Raw genomic sequence first — 22,735 nt, forward strand, 5'->3', positions numbered from 1 at the left:
GAGCAGGCTCGTGCATCGACAGAAAGTAGGCTAGCGCTTGTCGGAGGCTGTGGGGTGGGGTGGGGGGGATGCGAAGTGACTTGGGTGTGCGCTTCTTTGGCGTGTGATTATATCTCAAAAAAAAAAAAAAAAAAAAGTTGAAAGAGATGGGAAGACAAGGGGTGGAGGAAGAAGGGATACCAAAACCCAGTTACCAAGAGGACGGTGTAATGTTAATGTGCAAACAAGTCACCCTTCCAATGCACACAACACGCTGTTAGGTCGCTTAGGAGACAAATCCAGAAGTTCACGTGTGAAGCCTTTTCTGAACGGGAGCTCCAGTAAGGTAAGAGGGGGGGGACCTACTGCCTTCTCTTCAGTGTGGGACTCACTGAATATTGCCTCGCAAAACATGCTGAGCTCCCAGGCAGTGTCCCAGAAGGAGGGGGTCACTGGGGACCCCAGCCCCAGATAACCATCTCAGCCCTCCTTGCTTCTTCAGAAGGAGGGGGTCACTGGGGACCCCAGCCCCAGATAACCATCTCAGCCCTCCTTGCTTCTTTTCCTCCTTCCTTGTTTTTTCTTTCTTCATTGACACATCCAAGCCCATCCTCATTCTCTGTCTCTTTCTCTCTTCTATTAAGCTACCCTCTTTTTAAAAAGATTTTATTTATTCATCATAGACATAGAGAAAGAGAGAGAGAGAGAGAAGGCAGAGACACAGGCAGAGGGAGAAGCAGGGCCCATGCCAGGAGGCCGACGCAGAACTCCATCCGGGGATTCCAGGATCGCACCCTGGGCCAAAGGCAGGCGCCAAGCTGCTGAGCCACCCAGGGATCCCCCAGCTACCCCCCTTTTATTTCATTTTAATTTTTTAAAGATTTAGTTTATTTGAGAGCAAGAGAAAGAGAGAGCTCAGAATGGCAGGGGAGGGCCAGAAGGAGAAGGAGAGAATAGGGTGCCCCTCATTTTAATTTGTTTTAATTTTAACTTTTCATTTCGAGATGATTCCAGACTTAGAAAAAAAAAGTTGCAAAAGTAGTACGGAGTTCCCATGCAGGCATACCCAAGCTTCCCCAAATACTGACATCTTGCATAATAACCATAGTACAATGATCAAAACCAGACACTAATCGCTGATGTAATTCTATTACCTAATCTACAGACCTTATTCAAATTGTTGCCAGTTGTCCCACTAAAGTCCTTTTTTCCAGTCTGGCCTCCAGTCTGGCATCCTGGTCTGGATCATTTTGCATTGCACTGAATTATTATGTTATCTATGGTCTTAGTCTCCACTCTGGGGAGCTGGGGGTTATTTTGCAGACTTCCTCCACTTGACCCCGTTATTGTTATGGGCTAAATTATATGCCTCCCCAGATTCATATGTTGGAGCCCTAACCCCCAGGATCTCAGGATGTGACTGCTTTGGAGATAGGACCTTTAAAGAGGTGATTGGATAATGATAGGATGGGACCAAGCAATCTGACTGGTGTCCTGATAAGAAGAGGGAATTTGGGGATGCCTGGGTGGCTCAGCGGTTGAGCGTCTGCCTTCGGCTCAGGGCGTGATCCTGGCTGGGGTCCTGGGATCGAGTCCTGCCTCGGGCTCCCCACAGGGAGCCTGCTTCTCCCTCTGCCTGTGTGTCTCCCCTCTCTCTGTGTGTGTGTCTCTCGTGAATAATAAATAAAATCTTTTTAAAAAAGGAAGAAGAGGGAATTTGGAGACGCACAAAGAAACACGCGGGCAGTGCATGCACAGGGGAAAGGTAGTGTGGGGACACAATGAGAAGGAGGCCACCTGCAAGCCAAGAAGAGAAGCCTTCGGAGAAATCAGCTCAGCTGACACCTAGACCTTGGACTTCTAGCCTTCTGAACTGTGAGAAAATAAATTTATTTTTTAACCCACCTAGTCTGTTGTTTTTTATTCTGGCAGCCCTAGCTGACTAATAACACCCATGCTCTTCAATTCTTGGAAATCTGCCAATTTTTGTGGTCTTTGACCCTTTCTTCTTGCTTCAAGTCAACAGCCAGGCATCCCACACCCCTGCCCCCCCCCCTCTCATTCTATTGGCAATCATTTCTGATTCTGACCTGCCTGTCTCCCTCTTAGAAGGACCTTTGTGATTACATTCAGCCCAACTGGATAATCCAGGATAATCTCCGTATCTTATGTCGAGAATCATCTACAAAGTCCCTTTTGCCGTGTAAAATAATGTATTCACACATCCTGGGGGTTCAGACAGGACATCTTTGGAGGGCCATTATTCAGCCTACTGTACCCCCTTCTATCATGTCTTCCTTCTCTGTAACCCTTCTGATCTCTTCCAACAGCAATTGATCATGTTAGCTGACATCAAACCGCCTGTTTCTCAATGCATATGCATAAAGACTATCTTTGTCCAGCACTTTTTCATTCATTCACTCAATAGATCAATAGTCTTGAGTACTATTATATGCAATGCACTAAACTCTATGCTTGTGGCAAGGATTTGTATTTGCAATGCCTTTTTAAAAAATCTAATTACTGCCTAGAGGAAATTGTGGCCTTCATTATGAATACAAGAAAATATCCCAGATGATTCCTACACCACTCCCTTGACCAAATTTGTTAGAGAGAAAAATAGAGCAAAATTGGAGACAACAAGCAGGAAGGTGGGGTGGGGAGGGACTGGCGTGGTGGCCATGTGAAATACAAGATGCCCAGTTAACTTTGAAATTTCAGATGAACAATGCATGACTTTTTAGCATAAGTCTAAATATGCCCCATGCAATATTTGGAACACACTTATAATAAAAAATTTTCACTGCTCATCTGAAACTCAAAGTTAACGGGCACTCTCTATTTTTTAAATTTATTTTGCTAAATCTGGCACCCCTTTGGTGAGAGCCTGCTACATATGTCTGTTATCTATGAGGCACCCAACACCTGAACTCATTATTTCTCTTAGAACTCCAGTGAGGGAGGGGATTGGAAACAATTGCAGGGACATACATCCTCCAAAATCTATGGTAATCTTTATCAAGCAGCTCAACATATTTGCTTAATGGGAGTTGAAAGATAAATAAATACCAAGAAGGCTGAGATGGTTCAACATGGGTTGCTATATATTTGTCTCTTCTTAAAAACAAGAAAAAAAAACCCCCAGTCATTAAGGACAATCTATTACTCAAGCAAATGCTGAAGGACCCACATGGCCTTCAAAGAAGAGGAGATGCTCTAAGATAAATTAATTCATTACATCGATGCTTCATCATCTGTGCAAGCTGTGATTTGGAGCCCTCTGGCAACAACGAGGCAACACATTCCATGTGACATTAATATCTCTGAACAGTAGGGGATAACTTGGAGAATGGAGTGCCCTGTTAAAATGTAAAAGGAATTTTTTGAGGAAGAATTTCAGCAGGGAATAAGCCCTGATGTGGGAACTGAGTTTCAATGTACAACTAAGGATCACATTAAAAATACATTAGGATGATTACAAAGAAGCTTATTGTAGCAGCTATTATTTCTTTTTATTTAAATGAATCAGGGCTTCATAAGAACCACCATGTGGGCCACGGTGTCTAAAATCTTCTATTCCCTCTTGAAAATTTCTCTGAAATTTCTACTGACAAACTGAAGGCTTCTATGCTTAAAAGGCTGCAAGACAGCTCTGTTTTGCAAAGAGCAGAGGAAGCAATCAGTTAAAGCTACCCCTCAAAAAGAAAAAACAAAAGAGAGGTTCCTTGGGCAGCCCTGGTGGCTCAGGGGTTTAGCACCGCCTTCAGACCAGGACATGATCCTGGAGACCTAGGATGGAGTCCCATATCCGGCTCCTGCGTGGAGCCTGTTTCTGTCTCTGGCTCTGTGTGTGTGTGTGTGTGTGTCTCTCATGAATAAATAAATAAAATTTATATTTAAAAAAAAAAAGAGAGGTGCCTAGGTGACTCAGTCCGTTAAGCATCTGCCTTCAGCTCAGGTATGATGGCGGGATCCTGGGAGGGAGTCTGCTTCTCCCTCTCCCTCTGTCCCCCCCCCCCATTCATTCTCTCTCTCTCTCTCTCTCTCTCTTTTAAAAAAGGTCTCTGAAGCTCCTCAAACCCTTCCAAGATCACCTCTAAGACATCACTTGTTTCTGGTTATGGATACAGAGCAGAAAACCATCTTCCTCCTTGTCACCTGAAATGAGGCTCAAAGGGAGGCTGACAATGATACTATGGAACCCTCCCTCTTTCCTTCCCACCCTTTCATTCCAGAATGCTTACTCTAGAATTTCTCCAGCAGAGATCCAGATGGAAGAGGCTTGGGTCGACTTGAAGCTGGGTATGCCCAGCAAACACACAGTCTTTGCTTAGCATGGCTACAGACGAATTAAAAGAGGTATGCTTGGGACACCTGGGTGGCTCAGTAGTTGAGTGTCAGCCTTTGGCTCAGGTTGTGATCCTGGGGTCCTGGGATGGAGTCCTGCATCCGGCTCCCCGTGGGAAGCCTGCTTCTCTCTCTGCCTGTGTCTCTGTCTCTCTCTGTGTGTCTCTCATGAATAAATTTAAATTTTTTTTTCTTAAAAAAGAGAGCTATGCTTTATGCAAATCATACTACACTAATTACTACCACCCCCACCCCACCCATTATTTGCGCTGTCGGGGACCAGAGGTCAACCACAGTCAGGAAGCAGATGATCCACCTCGTGACAGATTATCAGAGGGTCAGTGGTAGCCTAACCTTCCCTCACAGCGCCTATATCATTCACATCACCTCCTCTCATTCTGCAGTCATTCTATCACCGCACATCATCACCAGAAGGGTGAGTACAGGACAGTAAAATATTTTGAGAGATTGACTACATTCATGTAACATTTATTATTGATTATAGTTGTAATTGTTCTACTTTATCATTAGTGTGAATCTCTTACTGTGGTTTATAAATTAAGCTTTATCATAATGATGGGGAGCAGAAGGCTAGCTGAGGACAAAGCACAAGCTCACACCCTGCAAACCCCACGCCCCCACTCCTGGGTGGGATGTATGTGACATTCCTCAGGTATTCCTGGATGCCCTAAAGCTAAGGGAAAGGAAGAACAAATAGTCAACTTACAGAGATTCTAGTTCTATAGACAGGAGTCCCGCCTCAGTTTACAAAATGTCTTAGTGATTTAGAAGAAAAAGCATTCTTATCAATAACCTAACTTCCAGAAGGAAACTCCCAACTATCTTAAAACTAATGTTTTAGTGGAAGAAAAAACAACCTTAACTTGACAATAGCAAGGCCTCCAGTATCTCCTATGTCCTCTTTAGCATACAAAAATTCTTTTGAAAATCTCTCTTTTCTTTACCTACCCCAACTCCCGGATATATAATCAACCATCCCTCACAACCCCAGGGCAGCAGCTCTTTCTGCTCACGGGTGCTGTCCCCCTGCTTTAATAAAACCACTGTTTTGCACCAAAGACATCTCAAGAATTCTCTCTTGGTCACCAGCTCCAGACCTCACCCCTCCAAACCTCCCCTATATTCTAAAACATCAATAGAGGGGATCCCAGGGTGGCGCAGCGGTTTAGTGCCTGCCTTTGGCCCAGGGCGCGATCCTGGAGACCCGGGATCAGGTCCCACGTCGGGCTCCCGGTGCATGGAGCCTGCTTCTCCCTCTGCCTATGTCTCTGCCTCTCTCTCTCTCTCTCTCTCTCTCTCTCTCTCTGTGTGTGTGTGTGTGTGTGTAACTATCATAAATAAATAAAATTTAAAAAATAAAAAATAAAACATCAATAGGGATGTATAGGCAAAGACACAGCATATATGTTTTCAGTACTGTCCGAAGGTTCAGACATCCACTGGAGGGTCTTGGAAAGTATTCCCCTGGGGATAATGGGAGGGAGGGACTGCTCTGCTGTATGACTTTCTTTTTAAAAATTATTTTTGGGGGATCCCTGGGTGGCGCAGTGGTTTGGCGCCTGCCTTTGGCCCGGGGCGCGATCCTGGAGACCGGGGATCGAATCCCACATCGGGCTCCCGGTGCATGGAGCCTGCTTCTCCCTCTGCCTGTGTCTCTGCCTCTCTCTCTATCTCTCTGTGACTATCATAAATAAATAAAAATTTAAAAAAAAAATTTTTTTTTAAAAAGTTATTTTTGGGGCAGCCCGGGTGGCTCAGCGGTTTAGCGCCACCTTCAGTCCAGGTCGTGATCCTGGAGACCTAGGATCGAGTCCCATGTCAGGCTTCCTGCCTGGAGCCTGCTTCTCCCTCTGCCTGTGTCTCTGCCTCCCTCTCTGTCTCTCATGAATAAATAAATAAATAAATAAATTTTTTAAAGTTATTTTTGGAGTGCCTGAGTGGCTCAGTTGGTTACGTGCCTGCTCAGGTCATGATCCTAGGGTTGTGGTATCCAGCCCCATGTCCAACCCCCAGCTCAGCCAGTGAGTCTGCTTCTCCTTCTGCCCCTCTCCCTGTTCTGTTCTCTCTCTCTCAAAAAAAAAAATCTTTTTTTTAAGGTTATCTTTATTTGGATGGGCGAATGGGATTGAAATTATGGAGGTAAGAGTAAGAGGCACCACCACTACTGACTCCCGGTCTGAACAAGCACTGGGGTAAAGAGCAGGTGCTCCAGCTGGAAAAGATCAGAAAGTTAGCGGGAAGAAGCTATAAGCCTACTTCCCACCAGACCCTCAGTTTCTCCTATTAGCAGAAACAATATTAAGCGATTCTGTCTTGAAATCATTGCATTTCGGCTCTACTGTGGAAAAACCATGCCTAAAAATTGGGTCTCTAAGCAACTCTCACACCCTTGACATTGACACAAATTGTATGAAAGGTGCTTGGATAGATACGATGGGTTTGGGAGCGTTTCTATGTTGGCCAGAGCTGAAACAAAACCCTGAGGCTAAAAATGTTATCTGTTCTTTGCTCTTGTTTAGAAGTTTGGAACACTTCCTCATCCTTCTATCCTGCCCCCAGTAGAACACTAAGACACGGCAATGGATTTCTCCAGAGAGATGGTGGACCTTATAGATTCCAACCTACAACTTGGCATTTTGAAATGGTGCTGTTTGAAAGAAATATTTGAGGTAGAGTGTTTCTCTGGCGCAGGAACTCTGCTTTCACCATCTTTATTTTAAGTAACTCTTCTGCCCACAATTGGTGTGGGATAATAGAGCAATTAAATTTATTTCATTAATTTTCCATTGTGACATTTTGGGGAAAGGAAATAGCTTTGCCAAGTAAGTCCTCCTAAAATACATCAAAAAAAAAAAAAAAAAAGGAAATTTAAAAATCTGAAATCATGGGAAACCCAACATAAGAGGTAGCTTTAAAGATACTGCATATTCAAAATGCAAATGAGTTAAGAATTTCCATATAAAAGGTGAATTAATTAGGAGACTTTTCTTCTCCATTTATGCTTTTTCTGAACCTCTGAAACTCCAGTTACTATAGGAAATGTATGACTCTACTAAAATGTGGAAGAAATAACTAGTAGAATACGGATCTGGGGATGAGTTTAGTACTCTATCTGCCTGACTCAATCAGAGAAATCACATCATAATTAGAACAAGGAAAGCAGGGGCTCCTGGGGGGCTCAGTATGTTAAGTGTCTGCCTTTGGCTCAGGTGATGATCGTAGGGTCCTGAGATTGAGCCCTTCCTCCAGCTCCCTGCTCCAAGAAGAGTCTGCTTCTCCCTCTCCCCCTGCTTGTGCTCTCTCTCTCTAACAAACAAATAAAATATTTTTTTAAATAAAAGGGTAATACAGTTGATTCTTATTTTTCAAAGCAGTTATATTCTATAAATTTGCTATGAACATTTAAATTAGCAAATGTTGAGCTGTGGCTTTTCCAGGTTAGGGTCCATTGAGGCTCTGGTCACAGCATTTTCATCAACCGATCGACCCGTAAACTTGGCTTTGTGTTTCTGTTGAAGGACACCTCGTTTAATATAGTGTTGATTCATTCCCATTGAACTCTCCAGCTGGAAACACGGGCAGAGGGAGAAGCAGGCTCCACGCAGGGAGTCCGACATGGGACTCGATCCCAGGTCTCCAGGATCAGGCCCTAGGCTAAAGGCAGCGCTAAACCACTGAGCCACCTGGGCTGCCCTAGAATTTACCTTTTCATGCTATTTTACTTTTTGCAATGTCAACTAAAATATTTAATATCATCTAAAATTTTACTTTAGGGAAAAAAGAATCTTAAACATAAGTTGAAATGTGGCTTAAGATGACAGTTAAAATTTTTTTTCATATGGCTGCATCAATCTTCACATACTTGCTTCAGATTTTCCAAGACTTCATGCCCAACTCTGCTCCCATGATATTTGGATGATGATAGGTCTGTGAATTGTGAGAACTACTCAAACATCAAAGAAAGGTCCTTTGAGTAATAGAAAAATCAGTGGGAATGCCTTCCTCAAGATCTTGAAAATTAATGGTAAATTGTCCATGGTAGTGGTTTATTTTGGTTGATTTTCTTTTATTTCCAGCTAATTATCAGTGAACAAATATTCTCAATGTTTCAGAACAGAGATTTCGAATTTACAGCTTGAAAGATGAATTCATTCATGATTTATTCTCTATTCTCTTATCCTGCTCTATTTTCCTGATGGTACTTAAAATTAATTAATATTAGATAGCTATTTGTTATCTCTTCATTCCAATGCAATGTAAGATCCACAAATGCAAAGACTCTTATAATCACTGTAACTCTGATTCCTAGAATGCTGCCTGGCATGTAGTGGACTCTCAGAAATTATTTGTTGAATTAATGCATTCAATAATCATACACTGCATCACAGACATTGGACTATGGAGACCTGGGATGTGAAATTGCTTACTTGGCCCATAGAGTGTCTTTAAAATGTGATACTCATTAAAACCAGATTGAAAACACTGGAAATGTTTGGAAATAAAATCTGCACATTGTGCCAGCGTATAGATTCATTATCCATCCATTCATTCATTCTCCAACCGTTTTTAGAGTCTACGTGCCAGTTACTGGGGACAAAATAACATTACAGACAGACTCTGTCTCTGCAGAAATGGCATTTATAGTCTATTAAGGGAGACAGACATTAAACAAATAATTACGATTGTGCTAAGCACACGGAAAAAGTACAGGTGCCTATATGAGCACTTATGATGTTTCCCTGAGAAAATGATATTTAAACTTCTACCAAAGAGGTTAGAAGTTTATCAAGGGGAAAGAAGGAGAGAACAATCCAGTGAAAGAAAACCACTTCTCAGGAAGGGGCTTGCTGTAGTAGAAGAACAAGGGAGGGGCACTGGGGTGGCTTAGCCAGTCAAGCATTTGCCTTCGGCTTAGGTCATGATCCCAGGGTCCCAGGATCGAGCCCCATGTGGTCAGGCTCCCTACTCAGCGAGGAGTTTGCTTCTCCCTCTGCCTCTGCCCCTCCTCCCGTAGTGTGCATGTGCTCTCCCTCTCTCTCTCTTTCTCTCGCTCACTCTCTCAAATAAATAAAATCTTGGGGGGGGGGGGGAGAACAAGGGATACATGAGAGCTGAGGTGAAAGGAGGCCAAATCATATTTGTGGGCCATGTGAAGGTTGCATGCTTTGCTTCACTCCAGGGACCACCCAAGGCTTCTCAGCAGGAGATCCGATTTCCCTGTTTAACAGACTACTCTACTGGTTGTGTTCAGAATGGTTTGGCTACAGAGGTTGCTGAGGTATGGCAGAGACAAGGAGTGGAGATGGAGATGTGGACAGCTTTGAGAGATATTTAAGAGTATGTGTAACAACACGGATTGGAAGATGTTGGGGAAGGAGAAGTGTATGAGAAAGACACCAGTTTCCTGGCTTGAACCACTGGGCGGGTGATGGTGCCTTTACTGGGATGGGGGATGTCAAGGAGACCCTCGTTGTGGATGGAAGAAGATGTGTTCAATACGTATCTATGAATGTACATGACTGGATTACAAGTTTCAGAAACATGATAACCCTCACTATATGGGATGCACTCTATTTTTTAATCAACTTTATTGAAGTATGTTTTACATATAATAAAATACATCCATATTACATACACAAGGAGTTGTGACAAAAGCATATACCTCTGTACACCACCACAACTAAAATTAAAATTCCTATCACCTCCAAAAATTCCATTTCCCATGTGCGCTGTTAACGCACCTCCATCAGGGGCCCCAGGCTTTCAATCATTATAGATGAGTCTGCACTGCCTAGAATTTCATGTAATTGGAATTACACCATGTATGCATTCTTTATATTTGGCTTCTCTCAGCATAATGTTTCTGAGGTTCATCTATGACAGGAGTCTGCGAACTACAGTCTATAGGCCAAATCTGGCCAACTGACTATATAAAAGTCCAAGAGCTTAAAAAAAAATCTGAGAGCTAAGAATGGCTTTCTATTTCCAAATGGTTGGGTCGGGGGACTAGAAGAATATTTCATGATGTGAAAATTGTATGGAATTTGAAATTTTGTGTCCATCAATAAAGTTTTATTTTTTTAAAGCTTGTGTTTATTTTTTTAAATATTTTATTTATTAATGAGAAACACACACACACACACAGAGAGAGAGAGGCAGGGACACAGGCAGAGGGAGAAGCAGGCTCCACGCAGGGAGCCCGATGTGGGACCCAATCCCAGGTCTCCAGGATCACACCCTGGGCTGAAGGTGGCATAAACCGCTGAGCCACCCGGGCTACCCCATCAATAAAGTTTTATTGGGAGATAGCATTGACTCCTTTGCTTACATATTGTCTGTAACTACTTTCATGCTATACAGTGTTGTGCCAGAGACTGAATGGTCCTCAAAGCCTGAAATATGTACCACTTTCCACCTGGACCTTTACAGAAAATACTGACTTTTATGGCATTCCACGTGTCTGTAGTTCCTTTTTATGGCTGTGTAGTATGGATAGGCAACAAATATTTTTCTTTTTGCTATTGAGGGACATGTGGATTGTTTCCTAATTATCCTTACTCCATATAATGCGCCATGATGTTTCCTAGTCCAATTCAGTTTTTCCAAATTGCGAGTCAGGACACAGTAAATTGACTTCACAACTTCTGGATTAGTTGACTGTCAGTATGAAAACAATACTGCTTTCTAGATGTTAGTAAAAGGTGGAGAATACAAGGGAGAGGGAGAGAAGACTGTTAGAGCTGAAGGCTGAGAAAATCCAGTAAATTAAATAAATGTTGGACAGAGGAAGAAGGGTGGAGAAGAGGCAGGCAGAGGAGAGCACAATGGAGAGTTTCATCTTGGGAAGCCAAGGAAGTCTCGGTTTTGGGAAGGACGTGATTTGGGGCACCTGAGTGGCTCAGTGGCTGAGTCTCTGCCTTTGGCTCAGGTTGTGGTCCCAGGGTCCTGGGATCGAATCCCGCATCATGCTCCCCACAGGGGAGCATTTTAAAAATCTTTTAAAAAAAGAAAGAAAAGAAAAGTAGGTGATTAACTGGATCTAATGCAGCTAAGACATATTGTGTAAAATGGATTGGGACGATGTTACTGAGGGTTAGGTGGAATGAAGCAGCTGAAGCCAGATTGAGATGAGTTGGTGGTACACATGTGATGAAACTTGAGACCATAAATGTAACTGGAGGAGGATGTGGATGTGCTCTACGGGGGAGTTTTTTGTTTGCTTGTTTTTGATGTAAAAACCACAAGAATGTTTAAAGAACACTAAAAGACAAGTATAACCTGAATTTTCAGATCAGTAAACTAAAACAGCACAAAGTTAAGCAACTGGCCCAAGTAGCTTTTCGGTGTAAAGAGCTCAGGTTTTTTTGGATCTAGAATCTGAGCTCACACTGTGCTAGTCTATGAACCAGGAAAAAACTGGCCTATGTGTAATCCAATACTTATAACTTTGATTTAGAAGTCTACAGTAAAAAAAAAAATACTTTTATAGCCTTTTGAAGGCTTTTTGGGAGGAAAACATGATTATTAGATTTGTGAATAATAAGAAACTCGCCTACTTCTAGATCAGATGGGTCTCTGCTCCATACAATCTGCTTATAGAGGAAAATCACAAAGCTTCAAAAAATCAACATTAGGATCTTTTAAAACTAGATGGAAACCCCACATTGATGAACAGTTTACAAGGTTTTTGTCCTGTATTTGTTGTGAGACACACAAAGACTGAAGAACTGTTCAAGAGCATGCTGTTCCAGGGACACCTGGGTGGCTCAGTGGTTGAGCGTCTGCCTTTGGCTCAGGTCCTGATCCTGGAGTCCTGGGGTCCTGGGATCAAGTCCCACGTTGGGCTACTCATGGGGAGTAGCTGTTTCTCCCTCTGCCCATGTCTCTGCCCACTTCTCTCTCTGTGTGTCTCTCATGAATAAATAAAATTAAAAAAAATTTTTTTTTAAAAAGAGAGCATGCTATTCCAGGCCTTCTATTAAGGACTTTACTGGGAAAATTGTCAAAATGTGAATAGAGTCCATTGATTAGGAAGTAATATCATCTGCAACCAACTAGGAAATGATTCAGAGGGAAAAAATACGTGTTTATTCATATTTATGTATTCATTTAGAGAGAACATTATAGCAAATGTGGTGACATGTTAACATTTGGGAGATTTGAGTGAAGGGTTTAAGAGAATTCTTTGTACTCTCCTTGCAACTTTCCTACAAGTCTGAAATTATGTCAAAACAAAATGAAAAATGAAAGGGTGATGAGAAATCGTATCTTGGCAAACTTCCTTGGATACCAAAATATAGGTGACATAATAAAATTCACCGGTTTTCTCATTTAGGTCAGAATTAATGTAAAGAATGTTAATGCCTGATAACACAAAAAAAGAAAACAGGTACCGCATGCCTCCTGATGAGGAGAACCACAGCCGTCTCTGAACAGGTCCCCAGAACTTCAAACCTGAACTTGATTAAGCTTTAGATTCAATTACCAATTTGCAGGAAATACAGAGACCAAGAAAATCCAGACTAAGGAAAATTCTAGAACAGTGGCCTGATGTCTTCAACAAATCAAATATAAAAGGAAAAAAAAGATTTGGAAAACCTACAGATTAAAAGAGACTATACATACATATACAGATGCATATATATGTATATGGAGAGACTATGTATAAAGAAATTGGGTATATAATGCTGTAAAGGTCAGAAAGTGGTTATTTTTTTTCTTGGGGTCAGGGGAGCTGGGATTGTTTCAGGCAGGGGCTCCTAGTGTGATGTCTGAGAAGCTTTCTCTCATAGAGGGAACTGTGATTACTGATGTTAGTCAAGAACAATTCATTTCTTTTAAGCTGTTTCCTATATTTTAACGATAAAACTTGGGTTTTAAAATATTTATTAATTTATTTAAATTCAGCTTGCCAGGATATATTCTAATACCCAGTGCTCATCTCATCCTGTGCCCTCCTTAACGCCGGTCACCTAGTTACCCTATCCACTTTCCCTCCTCCTTCTAACTCTGCTTATGAATTCTGCCAAACTAACCAAGCAAGGTCTCAGCGTTGCCACCTCAAGTCGTCTTTAGGAACTGCAGACTTCTTTCCAAAATTGCCCGGTAAAGGTAAGGTTTTAAAAATTATTGAAATCTATTTTTTTACAGGCAATTTACTTAACTTTTTTTTTAATTCATAAGAGGAATGCATACAAAAGGCAAAAATTCAGATAGTATAGAAGAATATAAAATGGGATATTGCCAATTTCTTTTTCCTTATCTCAAAACCCCTACTCCCATTCTATAGAAACTTTCACCTTTTACTTTGTAAAAAATATTTTTGTATCTGTTTCTTAATTTAGAAAGAATCTATTGTTCCCTTACTCTAAAAATGGGAAATTCATTGCCGTTTGCACTGGCTCGCCTATCCTCTCCACCTTCTGATTTTTGTTAATTTTATTTCTTCTAGAGATAAAAGTGAATACCCTTTATACCTTTAAAGATCACATTGCAAACTTTGAATCTTGATTTAGACCTTTTAGCGAGTATTTACTCACACTCTGAAATGAAGTTGAAGACATTAGTAATTCCATTTTTATTCCTACTCACCTTGCCTCTTCCCTCCCACTTTTTTGTAATTTATTAATTTTATATTGCCGTGGTGAATAGTAAATACATCGTCCATAGGTGTCGCTTGGTTGATTCAAAAAGTTAGAGGTTAAAAGCAACATCTACAATATGGTTATTTAAATGTCAATCAGGGTGCCACAAAAATCATGTGAATGGACTCAAAGGGAAAAATAACCACTTTTTTTTTTTTTTTTACTTTTTTTTGGTCTATGAATCAGGAAAAGATCTGTATCAGACCTTTTTTTTTTTTTTTTTTTTTTGCCTATGAATCAGGAAAAGGTCTGTATCAGCATGTATAAGCCAAATGTTCTCACAATGAGTGATTTCATGCTTTGGCTTCCTACAGTATTTTTTTTCTCATATGTCTGTACTAGCTCAAAGAACACTGCATAATAATTTATCAGCGTACATATCTGTCCAACCACAAGGCAAATAGTTTTTTAACTTATTTTGCTGTGTGGTGTCACAGACAGACTTTATAAAAGGAAAGCTTTGGATATTTTTCCCCCAGACAAATGCACTCAAATACAAAATTTGGCGTATAGTTTCAGGAGTTTCACAGGCCTTCCTCTGGGTCCCAAAGTAAAAAGAGTTTCCTTAAAGGCAGAGATAGTGTCTTATTTTTGTATTCCCAGCACCTAACTGTTCAAGATGGCAGCTAACAAACATATTTGGGTAAATATTAGTATGTGTTGCTGAAGTCAGCATTATTTGGGTAAATACTAAATGAATTATTCCCACTTTTTCACATGGGAATAATTTTCATGTTTTAAAGTTTACTTTTAGAATAGAACAGGTTAGTTTCATCTCTCTAGTTTCCATGTCATATAATCTACTTTATAATGTAATGGGCAGATACTTGGAGGTGGCTTTAGAAATTATCAATTTTTAAAAATTTATTCATGAGAGACACAGAGAAGCAGAGACATAGGCAGAGGGAGAAGCAGGCTCCCTGCAGAGGACGTGATGCAGGACTTGATCCCAGGACCCCGGCGGGGGGGGGGGGGGGTCACAACCTGAGCTGAATGCAGATGCTCAACCACTGAGCCACCCAGGTATCCCCGAAATGATGATTTTTTTAATGATTCATGCTGAGATGCTCAGGGGTGAAACATACTGATGTCTACAACTTTTAAGTCTACCAGAACAGAAGATATACTGATGGATAGATAGATGCTTACGTAAGAAAGCAAATATGGGGAAATGCTCATTGTAGAATCTAAAAAGTGGACATGTGGTTGTTTACTGTACGGTTGTTTTTCCCAAATGTCTGAACATTTTCATAATAACTTGGAAATAGTGATGTGTTTTGATCAAGCAGAGGTATATTCAACGTGAGACCTTGGAAGACATCATAAATCTATCTTTCCTTCTGTTGGCAGAACTCAGAATCTGAATAGTTAGTTCCCTTGGGTCGCTCTGAGCCAGCCGCACACAAGGCTTCCTTTGGTAGAAAACAATTTTATTAACGTAGCTGGGCAGTTTACCAAATACGAGTTAGATAGCGCGAAACATATTAATTACTATACTGAAACCCCAGCTGTTTACACAAATTTCAGAAGAGATGTGCACAACAGAGGAGGGGAAAGGGGATGGTTTTGCGGCTGTAATGTCTTTGGGGGAAGTGGTGTTTTGTTAAGATTTTATTTGTTTATTCATGAGAGACACAGAGAGAGGCAGAGGGGGAAGCAGGCTCCCTGCAGGGGACCTGATGCAGGACTCGATCCCGAGACCCCGGGGTCACGCCCTGAGCTGAAGGCAGACGCTCAGCCACTGTGAGCCCCCTAGGCGCCCCTCTGGTGAAGTGTTTTACTGACTGCAAACGTGGTAGGCTCGTCTGTTGCAGCTTTCCTCATTAGCGCAATATATTAAGCAAATGCATGGCCTCTCCCATTCGTCAGACACACATCACGATCATACCGCAGAGGTGGAGGCGGCCACGGAGGCAGTGTGGGTAGTGGACAGGTGCCGCAGTCAGGGTGCTTGGGTCTGGACGCCCCGCTAGACGAGCACCGGGAAATGGATAACGATCTCTCCATCACAGGGCTGCTGCACTATAAAGTGGAACAGGAGTAACTATCATCATCATCACCACCTGACAAGCCCTAAGTACGGCTTAACATAATGGAAGAAGCTGCACCAGTTGTCTCAAAGCCTCTTCCGCCTGGAATTCTGCGGTAAAAGATCGGAGACAACCACCCCGCCTTGCACAAGCACCTCTTTCCGTGCGCGCATCCCTGGAGAACCTCATACCTGAACCGTCCCCCCCTCTCCGCAAACCCCTCGGCACCTTGCAAAGTGCAGATCCTGCGCATGCGCTGCGGTGCTCGCCGGCCCCGCCCCCCTGTGGCGCATGGCCTGTTCCATTCCCGAGGGAGGTTGACAGTGGGGAGCCCTTGGAAGCCTGGGCCTGGAAGCACAGGTGCGCTCACTGGAATTTTCCAGCCTCTCAGTACGGGAGTGCTCATTTGTGGTTATTATGTGTCTGCCCCGACGCTTGCGCAGGGTTTCTGAAAATTTGGGGCGGCCCCACCGTGCGTCCCCCCCCTCCACCTGGAAACGTTAGGACTGGCCGGCGTGACGGCAGCGTACGGAAGCCCGGAGGCCCCCCCCACGGAGAGGCCCCGCCCCCTGCCTCCCCGCGACCCGCAGATTTCCCACCGCGCAGCGACGCCGGGCGGCTCCTCCTCGTCTCCGCCCCGCCGGCCGCGGCCGCGGGGGGACGTCAGCGCTGCCAGCGTGGAAACCGCGGCTGGCCGCGGGAGGCGGAAGTAACGCTCGGGCCGCGGGGGCCTCCACTGGGCTCTGCCGGCCGCCTCAGCCATGGACGCGTCCCTGGAGAAGGTCCGTACTCGGGCTGGGGGGTCGCGCTGCGGCCCGGGAGCCCCCCCCGCCTCCCCCCTGCACCCGCCTCCGGGGCGACTGTTTCCCGGTCGCGAGCTGCCATTGTGACCGGGGAGGGGGGCGCTCACCGGCCGTGCCGGGGGCGCCCTGGCGGCGGAGGCCCGGGCACGTCACGGTCCCCGTGGGCGGGGGGAAGCGCGGCCGCTTCTGCCGCGGGGCCGACCTTGGGGCCTGCGCGAGCAGCCCCAACAGCTCGCGGCCCCGGGAGAGCCTGCACAGGAGCCCGGGTTGCCTCGGAGCCAGCTGCAAGCTTGTAGGTTTTCAGTGGTCTCCCAATTTGCAGGGGGCGGGGGTGGAGACTGAACTTCAGCGTGACCAGGAATCCTCACCCGGGAGCTCCAGATTTTCGCCCCTAGGGTCGGAACCCGTGGGGGCGGGACGGCTTTGCAGATTCTCTCGCCCCCTCGTCCCCTCCCCTCCCCTCCCCTCCCCCACGTGATTCTGACGCCGCGGTTTGGGAAGAGCTGGGAGCCCCCCCCCCCGCTCCCGCGGGGTCACGGAGGGGTGCGTCTTCTGTAGATGGGGAATTGCGTTTGGCGGGGTTTTGCTGCTACTCCGGCAGCTCGTGGCGCACCCCACCCCACCCCACCCCTACCCACCCCCGGCCCGGCCCTCTCCGAAATCCACAGATAGCCACGATTTCCTGTGGTTCGCCGTGGGGAAGCAGCAGCGTGATGTCTGTACCTGGCTGACCGCTTTGGGCAAAGCGGAGGCGGATCCTCCTAGTCGTCCTGGATGTTTAGGGCCCGTAGATGAGAGAGAACCAGGGCTTGCATCCCTTCACGGAGACCTGTCTTCGGAACCTGGCGTTCGGCCTTCCCTTCAGGTCCTTCTCCCTCTTCAAGTTTGGGGAATCTGCTTGTGCAGACCCAGGGGTTTCTTTTAATGCATGTAGAATTCCGGAGCAATGCTAGCTTTTTTTGTTTGTTTGTTTGTTTGTTTAAGATTTTATGTATTTACTCATGAGAGACCACGCGGAGAGAGAGAAGCAGAGGCACAGGCAGAGGGAGAAGCAGGATCCGCGCGGGGAGCCCGACGTGGGATCAGATCCGATCCCGGATCTCCAGGGTCACGCCCCGGGCTGAAGGCGGCGCTAAACCGCTGAGCCACCCGGGCTGCCCAGTGCTAGCGTTTTAAGGTTGCTATATGTTGATTTTGAACGGGCAGAAATGACATACTTTGTCTTTTTTTCTTTCTTTCTTTCTTTTCTTTTTTCTTTTTCCAGCGTGGCAGCTGCTGTAGATTCACTCCCTTGTCCCTGGCAAGTTGAAGGGAGTAATTGTAGCAGTTCAGCCAGATGTGTTCAGGTGCCTCCAGTCAGTGGTATAGCCTACGCCTCTGGTTTCTCATAGACTGGGCGGAAGGCAGTCAAGAAAAAGAAAAATAAGATGATGTTTTTAGTGTTGCATGTTCTGCTGGCTAGGAATAAAGTCTTTCCAGGCGTGTGATTAAGTACAATGTCTACCCTGCGGTACTTGGAGTTACAGGTTAGGTCAGTGATTCTCGGCCATGTGCAGTTTTATTCCCCAGGGGACATTTGGCAGCTTGTCTGGAGACCTTTCTGATGGTCACACTAGAGGGGTAGGGAGTGCTGCTGGCACAGAGTGGGGTAGAGAGGCCAAGGATGCTGCTAAACCTCCCACCTTGCACAGGACAGCCTCAGTACCAGAGAATTATCTGCTTAAAATGTTAGTCATGGCTGAGCTGAGCGTTCCTGGTCTGGATCATATGTGTGATGTCAGTAGTTGGAACATAAAATGATGCTAAGATTGCCTCTCCAGTGTTGTTTCCTGTCCCATTTTCATAGGACAGAATGGGCTTTGTGTCTTTTCATTTAGGAACCTAAAGAACTGGTGTGATCTTTCCTCCACAGATACTTTTTTATAGGCAAATCTGAAAAACAGAATGGGTTGGAATCCCACTTTAAATATTACTTTTCTGGCATTTAACTAGTCGATGACACTGGTTTCTCCCTGTAAATGTTAATCGATGATAAAAGATTGTAAACTCTAAAAAAATAAAAAAAAAATTTAAAAATAAAAAAATTTAAAAATAAATAAATAAATGAATGAATGAATGAATAAATAAATAAATAAATAAATATTGTAAACTCTCCAAATGAAGATCTGAAGAAGTACTGAAACTCCAAAGAACTTAAGGCTGGAGCATTCGCAAAGATGGCAGTGATCTTTGAGGAATTCAGAATGTGGGCTGGAAGTTTCTGCCTTAGGCCAATGTGGAAATTCTGAATGTAAGTTTTTGAAAGCTAAGACTGTGTCTTATTTTTGTATTCCCTGTAGCAATAGAGGGCCTCACATGTAATGAACAATTTCTGTTGGTGCTAAGTGGGCAGAAAAGAAAAAGAATTGCTATAATATGAATGTTAGGGGTTTCATGTTCTGAAAGACCATTTGAATCAAAGTAAAAACATTGAATTGTGTCCATTATTCCTGTTTCTTTGAGGCTATTCTGGGCTAAATTCTACATCGCAAATATAAATTCGAGAACTATTTGAGCAGTTCTGAATGATCGCATTTAAACTGATCCTTGCATAATTTATACTGGCTACAGAAACCACAATGTTATTTGATTCCCATCCTCTAATTTCAAGTAATTGCACTCTCTAAAATGTAGTAGTCCATCATCATTTAGTAGAATCAGTGAGTACATTTCCTTTGGTCCAAATATAATTTTGTAGTCTTGGTTTTTCTTTAATCTATATAGAAAAGAGACCTGCAATGACAGAACCCTTTTCTTGTCTTGCTTGCTTTTCTTTCACAGTAGTATCCGTTGTATCTGAAATTAGTGAAGTCTCAAGAAATCAAGACAGGTCAATTGAAGGGGCAGGGCATTCAAACCAGAAGAGTAGGTGTAGGAGCCTCAGCGCCCCAGTACTGTGTGTCCACCTCCAAGGAACAAGACCCTGTCACATAGTCTCACAGTGTTTACTTATGTTAATAGTCAAGTTTAAAAAAAATGCTGCAGGAAGTAATTACTCTGATGCTCTATATCTTAATAAGTGAACACACCTACATACACTTTTTAAATAAAATCCTGCTACTTTAAACTTGTGCAACAGCCCAGACCTTTTTCTGTTGTTTGGAAAAGCTCATTCTTCCTGGGTGTTATGTTTGGATAAAGTGTATTGCAGTTTGTTTGCATTGACTTTAATTCTAACCTTGAATCAACTTAAATGCAGCCCTACTGGCATTCTGGGTTGGATAATTCTCTGTTGTGAGAGGGTGTGCTGTGCATTGTAGAATGTTTAGTGGCATCCCTGTCCTCTACCAGGAGCATTTCTCACGGTGGAAGAACCAGAGTCTCCAAATGAAGCAATTGTTGTTCCTGGGGTTGGGGAGATTGCCTCTAGTTGAGAACCACTGATTTAGAGAATCTGGAGCTGTGCTGTTGGGTATGGTTTGGCTACTTAAATTTATGTTAATTAAAATTAAGTAAAATCTAAAACACAGTTCCTCGGTCGGCGCATTTCAAGTGCTCAACAGACAGTGTGGCTTGTGGCTGCACTACCAGAGAGCATAGATGTAGGACATTTCCATGATCACAGACTGTTCTGTTGGGCAGCACTGTAGAGTGGGGCTCTTTTATTTATTGTTGTATCTAATTCTCCTCTCTAAAAGAGGCAACTTTGACCCTGTTTCTGATCGAAATAATTGCATACCGATCTATTATTTTTTCTTGTACTCATTCCCTCATTCCGAGCAAAGTTTTCCCCCGCCTTTGGACCTGATATTGGAAAATTCTTTCGTCTCACTGTTTGTAAGTTTATAAGGAGCGATAGGAGCATGACCGGAACATCCTGATTATTACCTATACAGACTACCAGAATTTCTATTCCTGGTTTTTATTTGAAAAGTTCACAAAAGGAACCTCTATTAGCCATGTTTGAAATAACGATTTTCTGTGGTCTGATCCTTTAGACCTTGTAGAAAAGGTGACGGGAAATGATAGGCTGTAATTTTAGCATTCACTTAAAGCCGATCCCTGTATCATCATAATGTAAGTGTTTTGCATACAGGTGCATGGTGGCTGAAGTGGTAAATGATTATCAAATGCTGGGTGTCGGGAAAACATGGTACAAAGTTCCTGATCCTAAAAATTTATGACCTTCATGATTTTTGATTTATTCGAGATTACAGAGGCAGTCAGTGACAGAGCTGTCTATAGTCCCCAGTGTGTTCCCCCATACCTAAGATTGAGTTACGATTATAGGTAGAAATTGCCTGAGTTTAATGTCAGCTGTTTTCACCTAAAGCAGTAGCCTGCTTTGATTTAGAATTTTTTTTTAAAAAAATTTATTTATTCATAGAGACACAGAGAGAGGCAGAGACACAGGCAGAGGGAGAAGCAGGCTCCACGCAGGGAACCGGACGTGGGACTCGATCCCCGGTCTCCAGGATCACACCCTGAGCTGAAGGCAGCGCTAAACCGCTGAGCTACCCGGGCTGCCCCTGATTTAGAATTTTTATTGAAGGCTGGCTTTGTTCAGAGGCCATTCCTGAGAGAAACATGAGGTGAATAAGACCTGATCCTTGCAGGAGGTTATGTTCTGATAGGGGCATACATGTTTAGACAAATCCTTGTGTATAGCAAGGAGGAGTAAAAAGTATTAAGGAAAAAAATGGGGACTGCATGGAGTTGAGTGCCCAGGAAAGATTTTTTGTGGGAGAGATTTTTTGGGGGGCGGGGGGGGGGGGGGCGGATTCTTTAGGTAGAATATTCAGAACCATGGCTTTTCTAGAGTTTGTTAAAGATGTAATTGAAATGTAAATGTTTACTTTATAATGATTGTGCCCCATATCATATTGCTGGTAGAATGTAAATTAAGTTTCGTATTTTGAAAACGGAAACCAGTTTCGTATTTTGAAGTTAAATCAGTTATAAAAAATTATTAAAAATACGCTTCCAATCACTTTGAAAGTGTCCCAAACTTAGCTTACATCTATTTTTTTCCAAGCAATATTCAAAATGAAAATATTTTTAATATTTTTGTTTGATTTCTGTTATCACAATCATTTTTTGCTTTATTAAATGCCCAGTATTTAGTTGCCTTAAAGCTGGATGGTTGGGATCCCTGGGTGGCGCAGCGGTTTGGCGCCTGCCTTTGGCCCAGGGCGCGATCCGGAAGACCCTGGATCGAATCCCACGTCGGGCTCCCGGTGCATGGAGCCTGCTTCTTCCTCTGCCTGTGTCTCTGCCTCTCTCTCTCTCTCTCTGTGACTATCATAAATAAATAAAAATTAAAAAAAAAAAAAAAAAAAGCTGGATGGTCCTTGGGAATGCCTGGGTGGCTCAGCGGTTGAGCGTGTGCCTTCAGCTCAGGGCATGATCCCAGGATCTAGGATGGAGTCCCACATCAGGCTCTCTTCAGGGAGTCTGCTTCTCCCTCTGCCTATGTCTATCTGTCTCTCTCTCTCTCTCTGTGTGTTTCTCATGAATGGATAAATAAATCTTTTAAAAAAAAAAAAAGCTGGATGGTCCTTGACATCTAGCCTGGGACCCTATCACTTTTTATTTCTGTGGAAAATGCATTCTGAGTTTCAAATGACTGAGGGAAGAGTACACTTTTCAAATAGAACCTTCTTCCTATGTGCAGAAAAGCAGAAACAGCAAAATAAAGCTCTCATTTTAAAGTGCAGCTCTGGGGGATGCTTGGGAGGCTCAGTTGGGTTGAGTGTCTGACTCTCACTTTCAGCTCAGTTTTCGATCTCAGGGTTGTGAATTTTAGCTTCATGTTGGACTCCATGCTCAGTGTGGAGCCTACTTAGAAAATAAAACGCGAACTCCGTGACATTGAACATTTAGCTACAGTGATCTTAGGATCCTAGTGAGACTGAATTACTTATTAGACTAG

At 43.5% G+C, this 22,735-nt stretch overlaps 1 protein-coding gene and 3 long non-coding RNA genes across 11 annotated transcripts in view; 3 read left to right on the top strand and 1 right to left on the bottom strand.

Moving 5' to 3' along the window:
- The first annotated feature begins 188 nt into the window (after window positions 1-188).
- Window positions 189-1,883, top strand: LOC140598313 (uncharacterized). The gene is made up of 2 exons (XR_012000634.1): window positions 189-325; window positions 1,683-1,883. It is a non-coding gene; the product is annotated as an uncharacterized lncRNA (long non-coding RNA).
- Window positions 1,884-4,242: 2,359 nt separating this feature from the next.
- Window positions 4,243-10,432, top strand: LOC140598314 (uncharacterized). Its single transcript, XR_012000635.1, has 2 exons — window positions 4,243-4,338; window positions 6,867-10,432. It is a non-coding gene; the product is annotated as an uncharacterized lncRNA (long non-coding RNA).
- Window positions 10,433-15,400: 4,968 nt separating this feature from the next.
- LOC112923346 (uncharacterized) lies at window positions 15,401-17,684 on the bottom strand. The gene is made up of 2 exons (XR_003235662.2): window positions 17,548-17,684; window positions 15,401-16,013 (listed from the first exon to the last, which is right to left on the bottom strand). It is a non-coding gene; the product is annotated as an uncharacterized lncRNA (long non-coding RNA).
- The window catches only part of PDXDC1 (pyridoxal dependent decarboxylase domain containing 1), a 52,987-nt gene continuing 46,161 nt past the window's right edge, over window positions 15,910-22,735 (top strand). Inside the window, exons 1-2 of one of the 8 annotated variants that reach the window (XM_072753790.1) lie at window positions 16,573-16,803; window positions 18,988-19,114. Coding sequence is in view for 1 of the 8 variants with exons in the window: in XM_072753789.1 (XP_072609890.1) it covers window positions 16,783-16,803 (21 nt within the window). In the remaining 7 variants the exon portion in view is untranslated. Of the gene's footprint in view, window positions 16,804-16,941; window positions 17,117-17,365; window positions 17,690-18,987; window positions 19,115-22,735 lie in introns of those variants that run through there. The other 7 variants (XM_072753794.1, XM_072753791.1, XM_072753792.1 and 4 more) reach the window with 7 other exon arrangements.

The sequence above is a fragment of the Vulpes vulpes genome, chromosome 3, assembly GCF_048418805.1.
Source record: "Vulpes vulpes isolate BD-2025 chromosome 3, VulVul3, whole genome shotgun sequence".
NCBI classification, from domain to species: Eukaryota; Metazoa; Chordata; class Mammalia; order Carnivora; family Canidae; genus Vulpes; species Vulpes vulpes.